Source organism: Natator depressus, chromosome 18 (genome assembly GCF_965152275.1).
Source record: "Natator depressus isolate rNatDep1 chromosome 18, rNatDep2.hap1, whole genome shotgun sequence".
Taxonomy (NCBI): Eukaryota; Metazoa; Chordata; order Testudines; family Cheloniidae; genus Natator; species Natator depressus.
Window position 1 is genome coordinate 4,302,627 of NC_134251.1, and position 19,073 is coordinate 4,321,699.

General features: G+C 45.9%; 1 protein-coding gene across 2 annotated transcripts in view; it reads left to right on the forward strand.

Moving 5' to 3' along the window:
* The window catches only part of ZBTB40 (zinc finger and BTB domain containing 40), a 75,070-nt gene that overhangs the window by 23,521 nt on the left and 32,476 nt on the right, over positions 1 to 19,073 (forward strand). For both annotated transcript variants that reach the window (XM_074975135.1, XM_074975136.1), the window contains exons 4-5: positions 9,400 to 9,595; positions 10,197 to 10,339. In XM_074975135.1, coding sequence (XP_074831236.1) covers positions 9,400 to 9,595; positions 10,197 to 10,339 — 339 coding nt within the window. The remainder of the gene's footprint in view (positions 1 to 9,399; positions 9,596 to 10,196; positions 10,340 to 19,073) is intronic.

Here is a 19,073-nt window from a genome sequence, read left to right on the forward strand (position 1 = left end):
CAATAGAATCATAGCATTGTAGGACTGGAAGGGACCTCGAGAGGTCATCTAGTCCAATCCTCTGCACTTGTGGCAGGACTAAGTATTTTCTAGACCATCCCTGACAGGTGTTTGTCTAACCTGCTCTTAAAAATCTCCAGTCATGGAGATTCCTCAACCTCCTTAGGCAGCTTATTCCAGTGCTTAACTATCCTGACAGGCAGGAAGTTTTTCCTAATGTCCAACCTAAATCTCCCTTTCTGCAATTTAAGCCCATTGTTTCTTGTCCTATCTTCAGAGGTTAACGAGAACAATTTACCTCTCCTTGTAATACCATTTTTTTTGTACTTGAACACTTATGTCCCCCCTCAGTTTTCTCTTCAGACTAAACAAAGCCATTTTTTTCAGTTTTCTCTCATAGGTCATGTTTTCTAGACCTTTAATAATTTTTGTTGCTCTTCTCTGGACTCTTTCCACATCTTTGCTGAAATGTGGCACCCAGAACTGGACACGGTACTCCAGTTGAGGCCTAATCAGCTCAGAGTAGAGTGAAAGAATTACTTCTTGTGTCTTCGCAAAAAGAAAAGGTGTACTTGTGGCACCTTAGAGACTAGTACTCCTTTTCTTTTTGCAAATACAGACTAACACGGCTGCTACTCTGAAACCTGTTCTTGTGTCTTGCTTATAACACTCATGCTAATACATCCCAGAATGACGTTTGCTTTTTTTTGCAACAGCGTTACACTGTTGACTCATATTTAGCTTGTGATCCACTATGGCCCCAGATCCCTTTCTGCAGTACTCCTTCCTATGCAGTCGTTTCCCATTTGGTATGTGTGCAACTGATTGTTCTTTCCTAAGTGGAGTACTTTGTATTTGTCCTTATTGAACTTCATCCTATTTACTTCAGACCATTTCTCCAGTTTGTCCAGATCATTTTGAATTTTAATCTTATCCTCCAAAGTACGTGCAACCCCTCCCAGCTTGGTATCATTCACAAACTTTATAAATGTACTCTCTATGCCAAGTAGTGGTGACAAACAACCTAGTTAGTTTTAAGATAGTGTTTGATAAATTTATGAGTGGGATTGTTTGACATGGTTGCCTTCTATGATGCGGGGCGAAGGTGGGGGGCGAGGCTTGATGGCCCAGGGGATCCTTTCTGGCCCAGTCTCTTATGTCCTGAATCTCATGCTTCAGGCCTTCAGCTAGTTTCCCCTAACGGTCAGGAAGGAAACTTTTCCCTTCCTGAGATAGTCTTATTTTATTTTTCTCTTTTTCATCTGAAGATTTAGAGATGGCTGTGGCTGGAGATGGGATGCTGTATGGTGTGGGCCAGTGCTCTGAATTGGTACAGAGTATTCTTTCTCAGCTGCATGGTGGTGGGTCTTGCTCACATGTTCAGGGTAAAACTGATTTCCATTCTGGGAGCTGGGAAGGAATTTTCTCCCAGGTCAGATTAGCAGGGACCTTTGAGCACAAGAAGTGGGGGTGTTTCTCCTTTCTCTGCAGCATGTAGTGCAGGTCATTTGCTAGGTTTACCTGGGTATATCTCACCAAATTAATTCCCTGCCAGTCCTGGGGCCTCAGTCATTGGTGCACTTTGGTCCCACCTGTTCTCTGCCTGTGGCATACAATAGTTTAGTCTCCAGAGGGCTGTAATAATTTGGTCCAGTCTGCGTTGTTGGGCTTGGTGTGGGGATGGCTAGGTGGGATTTGATGACATGTGCCATGCAGGAGGTCAGACTACATGATCTTCTGGCCTTGAATTCTATGACTCTAAGGCCACGTCTACACTACCCGCCGAATCGGTGGGTAGTGATCGATCTATCGGGGATCTATTTATCGCATCTAGTGTAGACGCGATAAATTGATCCCTGATCGCTCTGCTGTCGACTCCGGAACTCCACCAGGGCGAGAGGTGGAAGCGGAGTCGACGGGGGAGCGGCGGCCGTCAATCCCGTGCTGCAAGGATGTGAAGTAAGTGATTCTAAGTTGAGCTAAGATATGTCGACTTCAGCTACGCTATTCTCGTAGCTGAAGTTACATATCTTAGATTGATTTCCACCCCCCCCCCCCATAGTGTAGACCAGGCTTAAGTGGCTGCAGAGGTCTGAGGGGAGACTGATTCAGAGGAGAAACCATGAGCTGGAGGTCCAAGAGAGGAGACTTGGAATCCTGGAAGGACTCTGTCCCACATAACAAAGACCACTCAAGAATGTTGAGGAAACTGAGGCAGGGAATGGCATACATATTTTGAATGGCTCTGTATATCTCTTGTACTGTCGAAAGTGAAGAGTGATTGTTTTAGATATCCTTCACAAAGACTGTCTCTTTACTTCAATTATCATGTGTCTTTGAAAGGGTAAACTCTAAACCAGAGCACTCACAAGGGTGGAGTTCTGGGAAGGGTGAGAGAGGTGTGACGGGTTCAAAACTGGTCTTGGGTCCTACGGCAGCTTCCATGAAGGGGTACCAGAGAGTCTGTGCCCAGGGAGTAAGTCCGGAGGCTAAAGAAAAAAAGGGCCTGGAGCCTACTCAGACCAAAGGGGATCTTTAAAAAGCACTTGGGCCCAGCATGTGGGTCCTAAAACACCAGCTGGATGAGTGTCCAGCAAGGGAGCATGACCAGGGCAGTGATAGCAGGTAATAGCCATTTTGGAGCCACTGGAGCATACTATGAGAAGAGCAGTAACCAGGTGTGCAGGGAGCGCCTCTTTCTGCTTCACACTGCTTCATGCTAGCTACTGCTGTTAAGTCCTCCAGTCTAGGGGAGCTTTCCAACTTTTCAGAGCCTTCTTTCTCTGCTAGTGCCTCTTTTGTGAGTAACTCTTCTCTGCTGGCAAATGAAATATATGTATTTTTAATAACGTGTCAAGAGAGGGCAAGCAGACTCTGTACCATAGCTGGTAATTTTATGGCGATTTTGCAAGGATGCCCATTAAATCATAGGCAACCCTGGCTTTTCGGCTCCTCAGGTTTCAGCAGTGGTTTGCCTTGGACATGGCCGGCAATTTCTCTGTTCCTTTAGCATTTCGTATTCTTTAGCTTTTTGGACCTTTTCCTCATCCATGAAGGGGTACCTGGTTCTTTACAGTGGACACATGGCACTTCTAGGAAGGGGGCTACACTATGCTCACATTTCCCTCTATGGTGCCACTTCATTATTTCCTGGCACATCCAGTTAAGGTGTGTAAAGTCACAGGGTTTCTTCCTTAAGTAATCTTTTGGCTCATGGCTCAGTGGACCCATTCTCTTAAATCCATGAGAAATCTTAGGTCAGGTCTACATTACTACTTATTTTGGTATAACTTACATTGCTCAGGGGTGTGAATAAGCCACCCCCAAGCTACATAAGTTACACTGACCTGAGAGTCAGCATAGAGCGTCTTCACGAGACACACTACAGTGTGTGCGCTGATGTAGCACTTCTACTGTGGACTAGCCCTTAGTTTCTCCAGTTTTGACTCTACAGTCTCTGCTTCTGGGGATGGAAAATATAGACATGCCCTTGATGAGTTACTTTTCTCTTTAGGGCAGAGGTGGGCCAAGTTTTTGGCCTCGGGGCCACATCTGGGTATAAAAATTGTATGGCGGGCAATGAATGCTCACGAAATTGGGTGTCGGGGTGTGGGAGGGGGTGCGGGATCTGGGGTGGCATCAGAAAGGATGAGTTCAGGATGTGTGAGGGCGCTCTGGGGTGTGGGGAGGTGGGGTGTGAGGGCTCTGCCTGGGGGTGCAGGCTCTGGGGTTTGGGGTGCAGGAGGGTGCTTTGGGCTGGGACTGAGGGGTTCGGAGGGCAGGAGGGGGATTAGGGCTGGGGCAGGGGGTTGGGACGCAGGGGGGTGGGGGCTCAAGAGTGCAGGCTCCTGGCAGCGCTTACCTCAAGCAGCTCCCAGAAGCAGCAGCATGTCCCTCCTCCGGCTCCTGTGCCAATGGTTCCCAGCTAATGGGAGCTGTGGGGTGCGGTGCTTGGGGGAGGGGCAGCATGCAGAGAGCCCCCTGGCTGGCCCTACGTGTCGGAGCTGGAGGGGGGACATCATGCCGCTGCTTCTGGGAGCTGTGCAGCAAGCTTCCAATCCTGCTCGCCGACTGGAGTGCCGGAGTGGGGCAAGCCCTTGACCCTGCTCCCCAGAGGGAGCTCGAGGGCCAGCTTAAAAGGCCTGACAGGCTGGATGCGGTCTGTGGGCCGTAGTTTGTCCACCCCTGATTTAGGGAGATCTGAGGTTTTTTGGTTAGAATCTCTCTGTGTATCTCTCATATAAACTATTCCTATATAATTTGGTTCTGGGCTCGCTGAAACCTGCTTGGAAATGAGAAGGAGACTAAAATTGCAGTAATTTGGGGAAGCATGGAAGAGCTTTGCTGGTGTCAAATCTTATCTTCCTGTGCTGTCTTAGAGAAACTCAATTCAAATTATTGCACAGCTCATTTGTTCCATTTACTGCTAGGTTCAGATGAAGCGAAAGGAGTGTTGATTTTTCCATGTAGAGTAAATGTCACTGTGCTTGTGGATCATTTCCATTATATATGAGCCTGCCCAATTATTGCTCTCCTTTTGTAAAAGCAGGAATTTTTGAACAAAGTTATGAGGGAGTAAACTCCTTTATCCTCTGCATCCTGAATATTGGGCAATTGGCTGAAACTTTACTTTCTTTACTAAAGGCAGTGCTAGAGAAATGCTCTCTGTTGCTGGAAAAAGGATCCTGAAGTTCTGGTCTAAGACAAGGCCTTTGTCCCTGGTTTTAGTTTGTCAGTTGATTTGACATTTTGTGGGCTGAGGTTGAGATGGGGCTTCTCTAGCGACATCACCGTTGTTTAAGGATCCACTTGTCAGTTGTCCATGAGAATGCATGTTAGAAAAACAAAAAGACCTCTGGTGTCTGAACTGGCAGCATTGGAATCGGAGTGCAGATTTTCTCTATGACTTCTGTGTGCATCATGACATTTGATTAACTTTATAATTTGGTTATAGCCTGCTTGTTTTTTCTATGGTTCAGATATGTAAAATTAGTCCCTGTGCCATCCATGCTGATAACAATTCTGTCTGTATTGAGAGGGGAAGGTTCTGATGAGTCTTTTACTTTTGCTTCAGTGTGTGCACTTCAAAAATTGCTCACTAAAAAAACAACTTCCTTTCACAGAGGATTGATCATTATGTCTCTGAATTTTCCCAGCAGAAACCTTCCTTTTATAGATGGAAAGCCTTGTGTTGCAGGAGACTTTACAGCAATGCTCAGCTAGAACTCTGTGTACAGCCTGTCTCTGAGAGAATATAAATGGGAATGAATTATGGAATCAGCAACTACCTTGTTTAGGGATGACTTCGTTAACCAAATATACCTTGGATTGGGGTGTAGTAGAGTGGGATGGGGGAAGTTCTACATTGAGCATGACCCTTATATCTTGTAGTTTTCCTGAGTTCCAAGGATCCATTCTGCTGTCCCTCAGGTAATCAGTTTCTCTATGAAAGTGATGTGCAGGAGCAAATCATGCAGTAATGGAGTCACATGAGTTGCTCTGTAGCTAAGGTGTGCTAGGTATCCTGTTCTAAACTCTGGTGTGTGGTTTTTGGGGGTTTTTTGTTTTTATCACATCTCATCATAACTTTTGAGAAAATGCCCTTTTGACTTTCATTAGGTTAGGTAATCAAGCCATTTTGGGGATAGTGCAGCTGATTTTAGAGAGTACTGCTTACTGCCCCAGCTAACTCTCATAAATGTGTCAGGATTTGTCTTTCAGGAGAAGTACACGCGACCTGACTAGTAACAAGGCTCGGTTTAAAACCAAGGAATCATAGAATCATAGAATATCAGGGTTGGAAGGGACCCCAGAAGGTCATCTAGTCCAACCCCCTGCTCGAAGCAGGACCAATTCCCAGTTAAATCATCCCAGCCAGGGCTTTGTCAAGCCTGACCTTAAAAACCTCTAAGGAAGGAGATTCTACCACCTCCCTAGGTAACGCATTCCAGTGTTTCACCACCCTCTTAGTGAAAAAGTTTTTCCTAATATCCAATCTAAACCTCCCCCATTGCAACTTGAGACCGTTACTCCTCGTTCTGTCATCTGCTACCATTGAGAACAGTCTAGAGCCATCCTCTTTGGAACCCCCTTTCAGGTAGTTGAAAGCAGCTATCAAATCCCCCCTCATTCTTCTCTTCTGCAGACTAAACAATCCCAGCTCCCTCAGCCTCTCTTCATAAGTCATGTGCTCTAGACCCCTAATCATTTTTGTTGCCCTTCGCTGGACTCTCTCCAATTTATCCACATCCTTCTTGTAGTGTGGGGCCCAAAACTGGACACAGTACTCCAGATGAGGCCTCACCAGTGTCGAATAGAGGGGAACGATCACGTCCCTCGATCTGCTCGCTATGCCCCTACTTATACATCCCAAAATGCCATTGGCCTTCTTGGCAACAAGGGCACACTGTTGACCCATATCCAGCTTCTCGTCCACTGTCACCCCAGGTCCTTTTCTGCAGAACTGCTGCCTAGCCATTCGGTCCCTAGTCTGTAGCGGTTCATTGGATTCTTCCATCCTAAGTGCAGGACCCTGCACTTATCCTTATTGAACCTCATCAGATTTCTTTTGGCCCAATCCTCCAATTTGTCTAGGTCCTTCTGTATCCTATCCCTCCCCTCCAGCGTATCTACCACTCCTCCCAGTTTAGTATCATCCGCAAATTTGCTGAGAGTGCAATCCACACCATCCTCCAGATCATTTATGAAGATATTGAACAAAACCGGCCCCAGGACCGACCCCTGGGGCACTTCACTTGACACCGGCTGCCAACTAGACATGGAGCCATTGATCACTACCCGCTGAGCCCGACAATCTAGCCAGCTTTCTACCCACCTTATAGTGCATTCATCCAGCCCATACTTCCTTAACTTGCTGACAAGAATACTGTGGGAGACCGTGTCAAAAGCTTTGCTAAAGTCAAGAAACAATACATCCACTGCTTTCCCTTCATCCACAGAACCAGTAATCTCATCATAAAAGTTATTAATGTTGATGCATGTTTTGCTGTAGTACTAGTTACTAGCTGACCAAATTCAGATTTAAATAGGAATTCCAGCAGCACTTGTAAGGAATTCCTAGGGAATTTGTAAGTTCTGCAGTTTCTCTTGCATGAGTTTCTGTTAAAACTCACTGGACCAACTGTTGTGTGCAGTGTTGTTTGTCATATTGGTCCCAGGAGAAGGGTTTTATGAGCATTCTAAACAATGCTGGAAAAGCACCAACTCTCTGATGCAGATGGGGTGTTTGGGAACTTTAGTGTTTTATTCGGAAAAATTGGTTTGATGTGTTCAAGGCTCTTTACAATGAAAAGGGTTTAAAACGTTAATTTATAATAAGTGAAAGCTTAGATTCCATCTAAATGTGATATTTCTTAAGCTTTTCCAGGACCTGAGGCATTTTTAAAGTTTCATAGCCAATAATTGTAAAATGCACTATTGAGTCTTCCCCCCAAATGCTGGAAGGTTCTAGTTCTCATGGAGGGCTGTGTCTGAGAGAGGCTGTTCTAGAAACACTGAGAACAGTGGGATTCTTCATCTTCAGAACACCCATCTAACAAGTCCCAAACAAATTGGAAAAACATTCATCAATATAGAGACAAGGTGGGTGAGATAATATCTTTTATTGAACCAATTTCTGTTGGTGAGAGAGAGAAGCTTTCGAGCCACACCTTGACCAGTTCCTTAGCATATGTGCTAACTACTTATGCTAAACAATCTGTTGTATCTTGCATTTTTCTGTGATGCTTGGAGTACCTTTCCCAGACCTGTGACTCAAAATCTTGTCTCTCTCACCAACAGAGACTGGCCCAATAAAAGATATTACCTGGCCCACTTTGTCTGTCTGTCTATCCTGGGACCTACACAGCTACAAGTGCACTGCGTTCACCAAAATAGTCCATTGAGAAAGACCTGCAATCGGGAGCTTGGGTTAGCTATTCTGTTTACCTTTTAAAAAAAAATTACGAACAATGCTACTTACTTTCTCATATAAGCAGTGAAAGTCTGATCCTGGGAAAGTGCTGAGCGCTCTCAACTCCCATTCACTTAAGTGGAAGTTGAATGTGCTCTGCATCTCACAGCATCAGGCCCTTAAAGAAATGGGCCGGGTGTGCAAAACCAGAGAATTTACTAGGTCTGGTTATCAACTTTTTATTCCAAAATGCTCTTCACATTAAAGATCTTTAAGTCAATACTCCAAACATGTCTGCATCACCATTCTTCCCACAGGTCCTTTATAACGGAACCCTTGATGTCCATGTTCCTCTCTTTGGCAGTAAAAAGGCCATTAGAAGGGTAAGAGCTGGGGCTCATGCAGCTCTCCCTCTGTGGACGCTCTTTGCAATAGCTCATTGCACTGTCACACAATACTAATGCGTGAGCATTTACACCTGTTACAAAAAGCACGTACCCCATCCCCGATGGGGCCTAAAGCAGTTCTCCTCAGTCTTTTTACCAGAGAAATGAAAGTGACGATGATAGCAGAAAATGGCCGTTCTCCCTGGAGCTGGGCTATGCGCTCAACTTCAGAGGTACTTTTGTAACATCCCTGGAGTCTTTAATAAAGGATGCCTGCTCTGAAGGGACGCCTTCTCTCCTTGAGAGTGAGACAGCTTGTGTCTTAAGGGGCGGTATTTACAACATTAGTGGGCTCTAAGGAATGGCCATGAGAGCTCCAGCTTATTTTTTTCCCCTGTTATATCCCCGATTAATAGGTTCCCTAGCAGCACAAGCACATCCACCCTATTGTGCTGGTGTGGGACATAGTGATAGACTTTAGAACCCCACATTCTGATCTTACCGCTACCAGCTGAAGCTCTGTGTGCTTGGCATTGCTGAACATCAGGCACCAAACCTTTTTCGGTGTGGTGTGCCTGGTTTTCTGACTTGAGGTCAAAGGTTCCCAGACAGTCTTGCTTAAAAAAAACTTCCCTCTCTCCATGCACACAAGTGACCTCCTTGTTTTGCAGTGAAACGTAGTATTCCCCACTCCGGCCTTGAGTTGCCAAAACTGCTTTGAATGTGTTTTATTAGGTACCTCAGCACTGTTGGAATCTGGCTCATGCACAGGCTCCTGAAGAGATGTATTCAGGCCTGAAATAGGGCCACTTGCCAGCTACAATTTGTCAGACTGACAATAAATATAAAAGCTGGTCAAGTAGGCTTGTCGTTCTCCTTCCTGAAGGCTTAGGGTGAATTTAAAAAAGTATTCTTGTAGCTGACACAGAATTTGATGTGGTTGGAGAGAAGAATGTGCCCCTCCACTGGGCACCTCACCAGTCGGTGGGCTGAAGCTCTCTGCTGAGCTAGGGGCTGTGGGTGGCTGACCTTTGTGTACGTCCGCACAGGGCAGTTAACTGTGTTACTAACCCCGGCTAGCGTTTTCCTGTTGTCTTACAGATGCTAGTGGCATGCTTGGAAGACACCAAAGAACAGCCAGCGTTCAAGAGCTTGCTCAGCAAAGTGAGGGATGAGCAGAGTCTGGATGCTGAGACTGTTGTGTCTGTACTGAAGCTGTTCCGAAACACACATCCCAAGATAAAAGCAGCACTGCTAGAGAGAGAGCAGGACAGTGGAGAGACCCTGCAGCAAACAGGTAGGAGGGCAGGCACACCCCATGGGCATGAGAGCAGCTCTTCACCGGGTCCTCCAAAACCCTTCTGCCGCTCTCCCAGCACGCTGTTATTCAAGCATGCGGATTTCATTTCACTCAGGCCCTAGCTCTCTGTTGTGTGTGATATAGCCACAAACGCTAACCGAGATCTCCACGCTTTTCGGAGCAGGATTTTGCATTTCCACTCTGACTGCCTTCAGTGGAGCAATCTCAGAAATTTCTTTGCCCTTCACTCACTGTAGGTCTAAATCAATGGCTAGGTGGCCAGCATCGGCCAGTTCTCTGACTGTGCCTCAGGATTGACTGTTCCTTTCTTATTTGAGTTTGACACAAAGCAGTGGCCTCGCAAACCTGTCATTAACCTCCAGTTTGCTTTGCGGCTTTGTGCTCTGTTAGATAAGTGAGATATTTTTCTTTCATAGAGTTTAAAGAGAATAGTGAAGTGTTTTTCTCTGCTGCTTATGCTCAGGATAAGCTTTGCTATTCACTTAGATCTTTCTCTCACTGGAAAATCTCTTGCTGTCACTTTTTTTTCAAACGTGACTTGTTTTGTCTCTTGCATTTCCGAATGTTTCTTCCTCAGGGAGCACAGAAGAGGGAAAGACCCTGTCTGCTCTATTACTGGAATACAGGGAAGAGCTGATTCAGAGCGTAACACAGCTGAGCCCCATCATAGAGTTCCTAGAAACAGGAGAGGAGGGATTCCTGACTGGCTTGGAGAAGCGGGTAACGAATCTGAAAGCTCTGTATGTGTGAGGTGTGCATGTGGTTCCACAGCACTTATCACATGATTTGCCAGGTCACAGTTGCTTCCCTGAGCTGGTAACTACCTTATTTACCCTGCATAGCATGGAATAGAAATAGTTCAGTTCCTCCCATTAACTTTCTAATTGAACCATGTGAATATGAGAGCTGAATTGCAAAGGTTCATCACTGAGATGAGCACTCCCAGTCCCAGGTCTATGCACCGAATGCCCCACTGGCCAAGCTGCGGGAGGGGAGGCAGCTAGTGTTAGATATATTGGGTGAAATTCTGGCTTCATAGAATCATAGAATATCAGGGTTGGAAGGGACCTCAGGAGGTCATCTAGTCCAAACCCCTGCTCAAAGCAGGACCAATCCTCAATTTTTGCCCCAGTTCCCTAAATGGCCCCCTCAAGGATTGAACTCACAACCCTGGGTTTAGCAGGCCAATGCTCAAACCACTGAGCTATCCTGTTCTTTATAAGTTCTGGGAAAGTCCACTGTAGTGAACCCAGAGAGCAATGCACTACCACAGGGTTGTGAAGGTCAGGTCAGGAAATTAAAACTCCAGTGTTGAATACCCGCACCCCAGCCTAATTAGTAGGCATGTCATTGTGTATGTGTTTGTCTCAGTTGTTACGTTATCTTTCAGGTAACTCTCCAAAGCTTTTGGTTTACTTAAACTGGAAAAACAGTTGTTCATACGTGTAAAACATCCCCATATGCAGAACATCCTCTTCTCAATTTTTGATATTCAGCATAGTTGAAATTTACAAATTGCAATGCTTAGTATTTCCTGGTGGATTAGCAGTGTTCACCTGCGAGTGACTGCGTTGTGCACACAGACTGGCCTAGCCTAAAGGACCTTCTGTTTTATACGGTTTAGCACTTTCTGCATTGTTTGGGGAAGGCTGTTTACAATCCATCTATGTACACCAAAACTCTGAATTCTCTTGCGTGTGACCTGTGATATATTTGGTAAAGGTGCCTGCAACCTCATTTCTGTTGCAGTTAGTTGGGCCTGTTTGTTGCCCTATGACACAGTATTGCAATGAATAGAGAGTATCCTTGGGGCCATTGGTGTGAATGAAGCCTGCTTTCTGTGTGAGTGGGTTTGACTTGAGGCCACAGCACCTGAGCTGAGAATCTCTGTTCTTACCTACGATAGTCTCTTAAATTACTGTTTGTTACAGGCTCCTTTTATTAACTGCTCCCAGCAAAATATCTCTGAGCATGAACTGTGCTGCCAGCCATTCTAGAAGGCCAGAGAAGGTGCTATTATCAGAATCCCAAGTTTACCCCTCCTGGCTTTAGAGATTAGCCCAATGTTTGGTAAACTTCCTCCATTGAAGGAGACATGATTAAATGGGAGTGGGTACATGAGAAGGAAGGGTCACACAAAGCAGTGAGCATCCACCACAGGTATTACAAAGCCTGAGGCACAGATGCTCCAAGAGGTTGCATGGATCTGAGCTCTTGGTCCTTGATGCTGCATCAGGAGTGTAGATCTGTATGCATTAAGAGCAAGTGGAGCTAGCTGAAATTTTTCAATTTTTTTTTTGTTGAAAAACCATCTTTTTTTGAAATCTTAAGTACTCCCCCAAAAATTCTGTTGATTTTTTCTTTGTAGTGGTGTTTTATTTATGAAATTGTAAAATGTAATGCAGACTTCTTCGTTGAGTGATGTCCCTATGGGTGCCCCGAGCTATAATCAGAGATTTATGTTAGCAGTGCCTAGTTGGGTTGCACATATGCGGTCTCCGTCTTGTGCTGCTTTAGGCAGTCAACTGGCGTTGTGCGACCAACTGCCCTTAGTTCCTTCTTTACCGCCATTGGCTGTGAGTCGGTGCACTTAGCAGTGCCTCAGAGCTTATTTAGTGTAGAATAACCCCAGTTAGTTCTAGTACTATTAGAAATAGTCAACCTGTTTTCATTTGTTTTGTCCCTGTTTATTCCCCCTCCCTCCCCAAAATCCTATTTCCTGACTAGAAGTAGGTTTTCGTTGAACCTTTACTCCCAGTTCTCCCTTCATGGGGGGACGAAGCTCTCCTCTCAGGGGCACGCCCTGTTCCCCTGGCTTTAAACGCTGCCTCACCTGTAAGGCTATCGATACCAGTGTTGGACAGAACACATCCCTCAAAAGTGTTCGCACTGCCATAAGTTAACAACCAGGACCAGGAAAGCCAGGAACTTGTAACTAAAATTACTCCTAATGGAGAAGTCCCTCAGGCCAGCATCTGAGCTGGAAGCAAGGACACTCACCCCCTGCCTTCCCCCCCACACACACCCCAGACACAAATCACCTATGGCAACCTCTGACAGAGGCTCTTCTACTAAGGCTCAGACAACAGACCACTCAACTGTAAAGGCGGCTGAAAAGCATCCTGTGGCTTCGCCAACTCGGGAAACGGCCAAGAAAAGGCGTTCCCCGCACCAGCATGCTCAGTCTGTACCGACCACTCCATAAGCCTCTACAACTGAGGTAGCAGCACCCTCCGGTTCCATGGATACAGCGAGAGCTAAGGACTCTAAATGAGTCAGCTCTGATACAGTAGTAAGGGGAAAATGAAACCCCATGCTTCTGCACCGCCGGAGCCAACCTGGCACCCAGCAATTCCCCGCTAATGCAAGCCATGCTGCTACCTACTGGTGGTATACTGCAGCTGGCGTGCATGCCTGTACCGACACAATCAGCAGCACCAACTGCTACGACCCCAATGGCACCGCCACAGTCGGTACTGAATCAGTTCTAGCTACAAAAGGATCTGACGGTCTCTTCAATGCCTGAATTACCCATCTTCGGCACTAGCGTTCCCCCAGCTCGCTCAGTACCAAGTCACCTTTCCAGTATACCTCATTCAGCTCCCCCTCTTTCCAGCGATGATGATGATGATGATAATGGAGAGATTTATTTCTCCCAACACTCTTTTCCCATTCACGATCCGGCAGGGCATGCCCCATCACACAGAGGATATCATGCCGAGGCCAAAGAACCTCAGTGGTACAAGTACCCATGGATGACACCCATGCCACCTCCACCACAATGGTCATATTGGACACCACGGATGACACATCCCTCTAACCACTGCAAACCTCCCAGTCCATGGTACTGGGACCATCTCAGCCCCCTGAGGAGGTGCCTGCAGAACAGGATGAACCCTGTGACTAGGATGTTGAACCTACCCTCCACTTTTCTTCATCTTCTCCTGATGACACCACCATCCCCTCCGCCTGCCCCTTCCCCCTCAAAAAAACACTGGGGACGACTTTAAACAATTTTGAAGACCTCTATAGGAGGGTCGCAAGCTCCTTGGACATCTCACTGGAAGAAATCCAAGAAACACAACACAAACTTCTTGACATTCTATAGATGTCTACCTCGTCTAAAAATCTCCCTACCCATGAATGAATCCATGATGGAACCAGTTAGACTGATTTGGCAGACTCCAGCAACCATTCCACCAACTTGTAAGAGCTCTGACAGAAAATATTATGTGCCATTGAAGGGCACAGAACTCCATTTTTCCCACCCCACATCAAATTCTTTGGTTGTTGAGGCAGTCAGCAAACAGGGCAGACAACCATTCCCCAAAAATACATCATATGACAAGGACTGGAAGAGGCTTGACCTCTTCAGCCGCAAGGCTTATTCTTTGGTGACTCTCCATCTTCAAATTGCCAACTATGAAGCACTACTTGGAAAATACGACCACACAAATTATGTAAAATTAGCAGACTGTATTGAATTTCTCCCCGAGGAGAAAAAAGAACAATTTAGATCACTCACCTCTGAAGGACAACTGATTGCCAGAATGGCTTTGCAGGCTGCTTTGGACTCTGCAGATATGGCAGCCCGGTCTACAGCTACTGTGATAGTCAGGAGGAGAGCTTCTTGGTTGCATCTCTCTGGCTTCCCCAGAGAGGTGCAATTGACACTGAAGATTTTCCATTAATAGACCTAAATTCTTTGCGGCCAAAACTGATGAGTCTTTACATACTCTCAAGGACTCAAGGGCAACTCTCAAATCCCTGGGTATTTATACCCCTAGGAACACGAGAAGACAGAGCAAATATTACAATCCACAAAAGTTCCAATCTACACCATATACACAATCAAACAGGCAGTACGAACCTCAGGGTTGTAAACAAAGGTCTTTAAGGAGACAACAGTCTCCACCACAAGCTGCCACGTCCACCAGCCATCCTCTAGACAGCAAGTTCGATGTGTTGGTCGAGGGCCCGAGAACGCTACATCTTTCAACGCTGGAACCCTTTCCCTTCTCAGACCGTCTTATCCGATACTACCCAGACTTGCAGTCCATCACAACAGACGGATGTGTATTGGAGATAATCAAGATCGGATACTCCATCCCATTTACTTCCATCCACCCTCCCTCTCTATCCTCCTTAAGGGACTCCTCTCACAAACATCTACTGTAACAAGAGGTTGCCCATCTCTTGCATCTAGGAGCAGTAGAACTGGTACCATCAAAATAGCAAGGGAAGGGTTTCTATTCATGTTATTTTCTCTCTCAGAAAAAAAAGATGATGGAGACTCATTCTCGATCTCAGACTTCTCAACAATTTCGTAAAAACCCAACACTTCAAGATGGTCATGCTAGCCTCCATAATCCCGGCATTAAAAAAGGGGGACTGGTCCTCTAGGATGTGTATTTTCATATAACCATCCATACCTCATGTCGGCAGTTTCTTTGGTTGGCAATAGGACAGGATCACTTCCAATACAAGTTCCTTCCTTTTGGCCTATCCACTGCCCCTCGAGTTTCTTCAAAGGTCCTTGCTGTTGTGGCTGCCTGCCTATGCAGAAAAGGAATTATGATATTCCCATACTTGGACGATTGTCTGATTGTCAAAGCACCGACACAACAAGCGGCACTAGATGGCACAGAACAGACACTCGGGCTCTTTACAAGGTTAGGCCTCCGGATAAATGCACAAAAGTCTACACTGACACCAGTGCAAGAAATTAAGTTCATTGGAGCTTACCTCAATTCTCCCGGGGCGATGGCCTCTCTACCACAACAACAATTCCTCACCTTAACCCACCTGATTTCCATGGTACAAATCAGTCCTCAAGTTACTGCCAAGACATGCGTGCAACTACTAGGCCACATGGCCTCCACAACATATGTCGTCAAGCATGCAAGACTCCATATGAGGTGCCCACAAGCCTGGTTCCAATTGGCTTATGTCCTCTACAGACACAATATAAACAAGTGCCTCACAATATCAAACAAGGTAAAAGAGTCTCTACTCTGGTGGACTCAACCAGACAATGTCTGCCTAGGGATGCCATTCACACAAACTCCCCCAATGATGACCATCACGACAGATTCTTCACTTCTGGGCTGGGGAGCACATTTACGCCTGCATTCTATCCAGGGCCACTGGTCCCCAATGCAAATTCTTCTGCACATAAATCTTCTAGAACGGAGAACTGTTCGCAATGCTTGCTCCCAGTTCCTGTTGATCATCAAAGGCAAGACCATACAGATCCTCACGGACAACATGGCTTGCATGTTTTATATAAACAGACAAGGGGGAGCACAATCACACTCCCTCTGTGTAGAAGCCATAAGACTCTGGCAATGGTGCATCAGACACAATATCCACATTACAGCACAATATCTACCTGGCTGCCAGAACACTATGGCAGATACACGAAGCAGGAATTTCTTCCAGGACCACAAGTGGGAACTGGACACACACGTTCTCCAGAACATCTTCAAGAATTGGGGATTCCCTATGATAGATCTGATTACAACGGCACAAAACACCAAATGCCCACTGTTCTGCTCCAGGGCGGGACTCGGTCACCGCTTTCTGGGTAACGCTTCCTTGTGAAGTGAAAAGCTCCTCTCCTTTACGTAATTTGATAACATGATTTTGGCAATTAATTGATCTTTAACTATTCATGATAAATAGGACCAATGGCCTGTGATGGGATGTTAGAAGGGGTGGGATCTAAGTTACTACAGAGAATTCTTTCGTGGGTATCTGGCTGGTGAATCTTGCCCACATGCTCAGGGTTCAGCTGATCGCCATATTTGGGGTTGGGAAGGAATTTTCCTCCAGGGCAGATTGGAAAAGGCCCTGGGGGTTTTTCGCCTTCCTCTGCAGTATGGGGCACAGGTCACTTGCTGGAGGATTCTCTGCACCTTGAAGTCCTTAAACCATGATTTGAGGACTTCAATAGCTCAGACATAGGTGAGAGGTTTATTGCAGGAGTGGGTGGGTGGGATTTGGTGGCTTGCATTGTGGAGGAGGTCAGACTAGATTATCATAATTGTCCCTTCTGACCTTAATATCTATGAATCGACACGCGTTTCCCCCAACCCTCCTCCTAACCCTGGTGAGCCACAAGATCAGACATGAAAACACCAGGGTAATTCTGATTAGCCCACACATGGCCTTGCCAAACTTTGTACCCTTACCTTCTCAAACTCTCGGTATGCCCACCACGGACACTCCCGCTTCTGCCTCGTCTTCTGTCTCAGAACACAGGTCACATTCTTCATCCGGATCCCCAAAGACTCCATCTCAAAGCATGGCTACTCCGTGGCTGAAGGGATCTGAAATAATGTGTTTGAATGAAGTACAAAACACTTCACTACATAGCTGCAGAACAAACACCCGCACCACCTACCTATACAAATGGAAACAATTTGATGCATGGCGCCAACAAAAACGAACTGCAGCAATTTCAGCCCCTTTGCCACTAATACTGGACTACTTATTACAACTTAAAAAGTTGGTTCTTTCCATGAGCTTGATTGCAGTGCATCTCTCCGCTATCACAGCGTTTCACGACAAGGTAGACGAATTATCTATATTTGCTCACCCGCTCACCAAAAGGTTCCTCAAAGGCCTCAACAACTTCTACCCTGAAGTGAGAAAAGTTACCCCACAATGGGACCTTAATCTAATCTAGTCCTTCAAATGCTCACCTGCCCTCCATTTGAACGCAGGGTGACATGCTTTTTGTTGCATCTTTTCTTACGGCGATTACATCTGCCAAATGGATGGGAGAATTGGGCGCTCTCATGGCAGACCCACCATACGCAGTCTTTTTCAAAGATAAAGTTTCCCTTGTAAGATTTTGCCTAAAATTGCCTCATCATTTCACCTCAATCAACCTATCCACCTACCGATATTCTACCCCAAACCCCACAAGGATAGATGGCAGTCCAGACTACATACCTTGGATGTACGCAGGGCAATAGCCTTCTACATAGACAAAACAAAAGCCTTTTGTAAGTCTCCAAAACTGTTTATTTCAATCACTGAATGAGCGAAAGGGAATGCCATATCCACACAGAGGCTATCCAAATGGATTTTGGATTGCATAAAACTGTTACCATCAGCATGTCCAACAACCCCATTTGAGGATTCGCATTCATTCCACCATGGCCTTATCAACCCCCAGAGCATTCCTTAACTATGTTCCCATTACAGAAATCTGTAAGACTGCAACCTGGGCCTCAGTCCATGCATTTACTCAACATTATGCTTTAGAACAACATGCAACCTCCGCTACCCTGTTTGGACTCTCTGTACTCTCATCTGCTATGACTTCAACTCTGAAGCCCCTTCCACCTACCGGAGGGCAGAAGAAGAAGAGAAAGTTACTCACCTTGTGCAGTAACATAGGTTCTTCAAGATGTTTCCCCTGTGGGTGCTCCACTACCCTCCCTCTTCCCCTCTACTTCGGAGTTTCACACTAGTGCTCTGCAGTAGAGAAGAAACAGAGAGGGGGTTGGTCGCATGGCACCAATTAGCCTTCTGAAGTGGTGCGAGATGGGGACCACGCATGTGTGACTCAACCAGGCACTGCTACCATAAATCTCCAATTCTGAGGGCAGGGGCACACAAACACCTAAAGTGGAGCACCCACAGGGACACAGATCTCGAAGAACCTATGTTTCTGCAGAAGGTGAGTAACTCTCTCTTCTTCTCCCCCCCCCCCCCCACACAATGCTGATTCACCCCGAGAGCAGTTCCATCCTGTGCACTGAATGAGGCAGGGGTCCCATGGAAACAATAGTATGTGATCATGTAATTAAAAGCTATCATAATGCATACAGACAAGGGGGCTGAATTAAGGTTGCATGTGCAACCTTAACTGTGGCATTTCCTAACTTGTGAGAGCTTGACTTTTCAATCCTAATGTTCTTTTAACGTAACTTTTTGATGCAGTTTCCTAATTTAAAAAACAAATTGAAAAAATGCAAATTCCATCATGTAGAACCATGCTGACCCCCAGGCTGTGTCATTAGCAGGGTCTGGACCTTTTACAGTCACAGCACAGATCTACAACTTGAGCTAACAGAGTAATCGGTAGCAGTAGCAGAAGGAGATGAAACACTTTTCCAGTGGGTTTCACAACTATTTGCTGACAGCAGAGCAATGTAGAGTCTGCTATTTGTAAAGGGTTTTCTTGCATAGTGTCCATGCTAGCCTGTGTTTGGAATGTGGTATCTGTTATTCCTTGTGAAAAGACCATCTCTTCTGCTACTGCCTGTATTCGAGAAGTGCAATCTTGTATTCAGAGTGTGTTTTTAATCTTGTGCTAAGTATTTGTTATACCATGCATAAGGGATGGTCCATGGCTGGGTCATATAAATAAATCACTGTTAACAAATAAGGTATTTATTAAAATAATAAGGTTTCTCTCCCTTCCACCCATTTTCCAGGA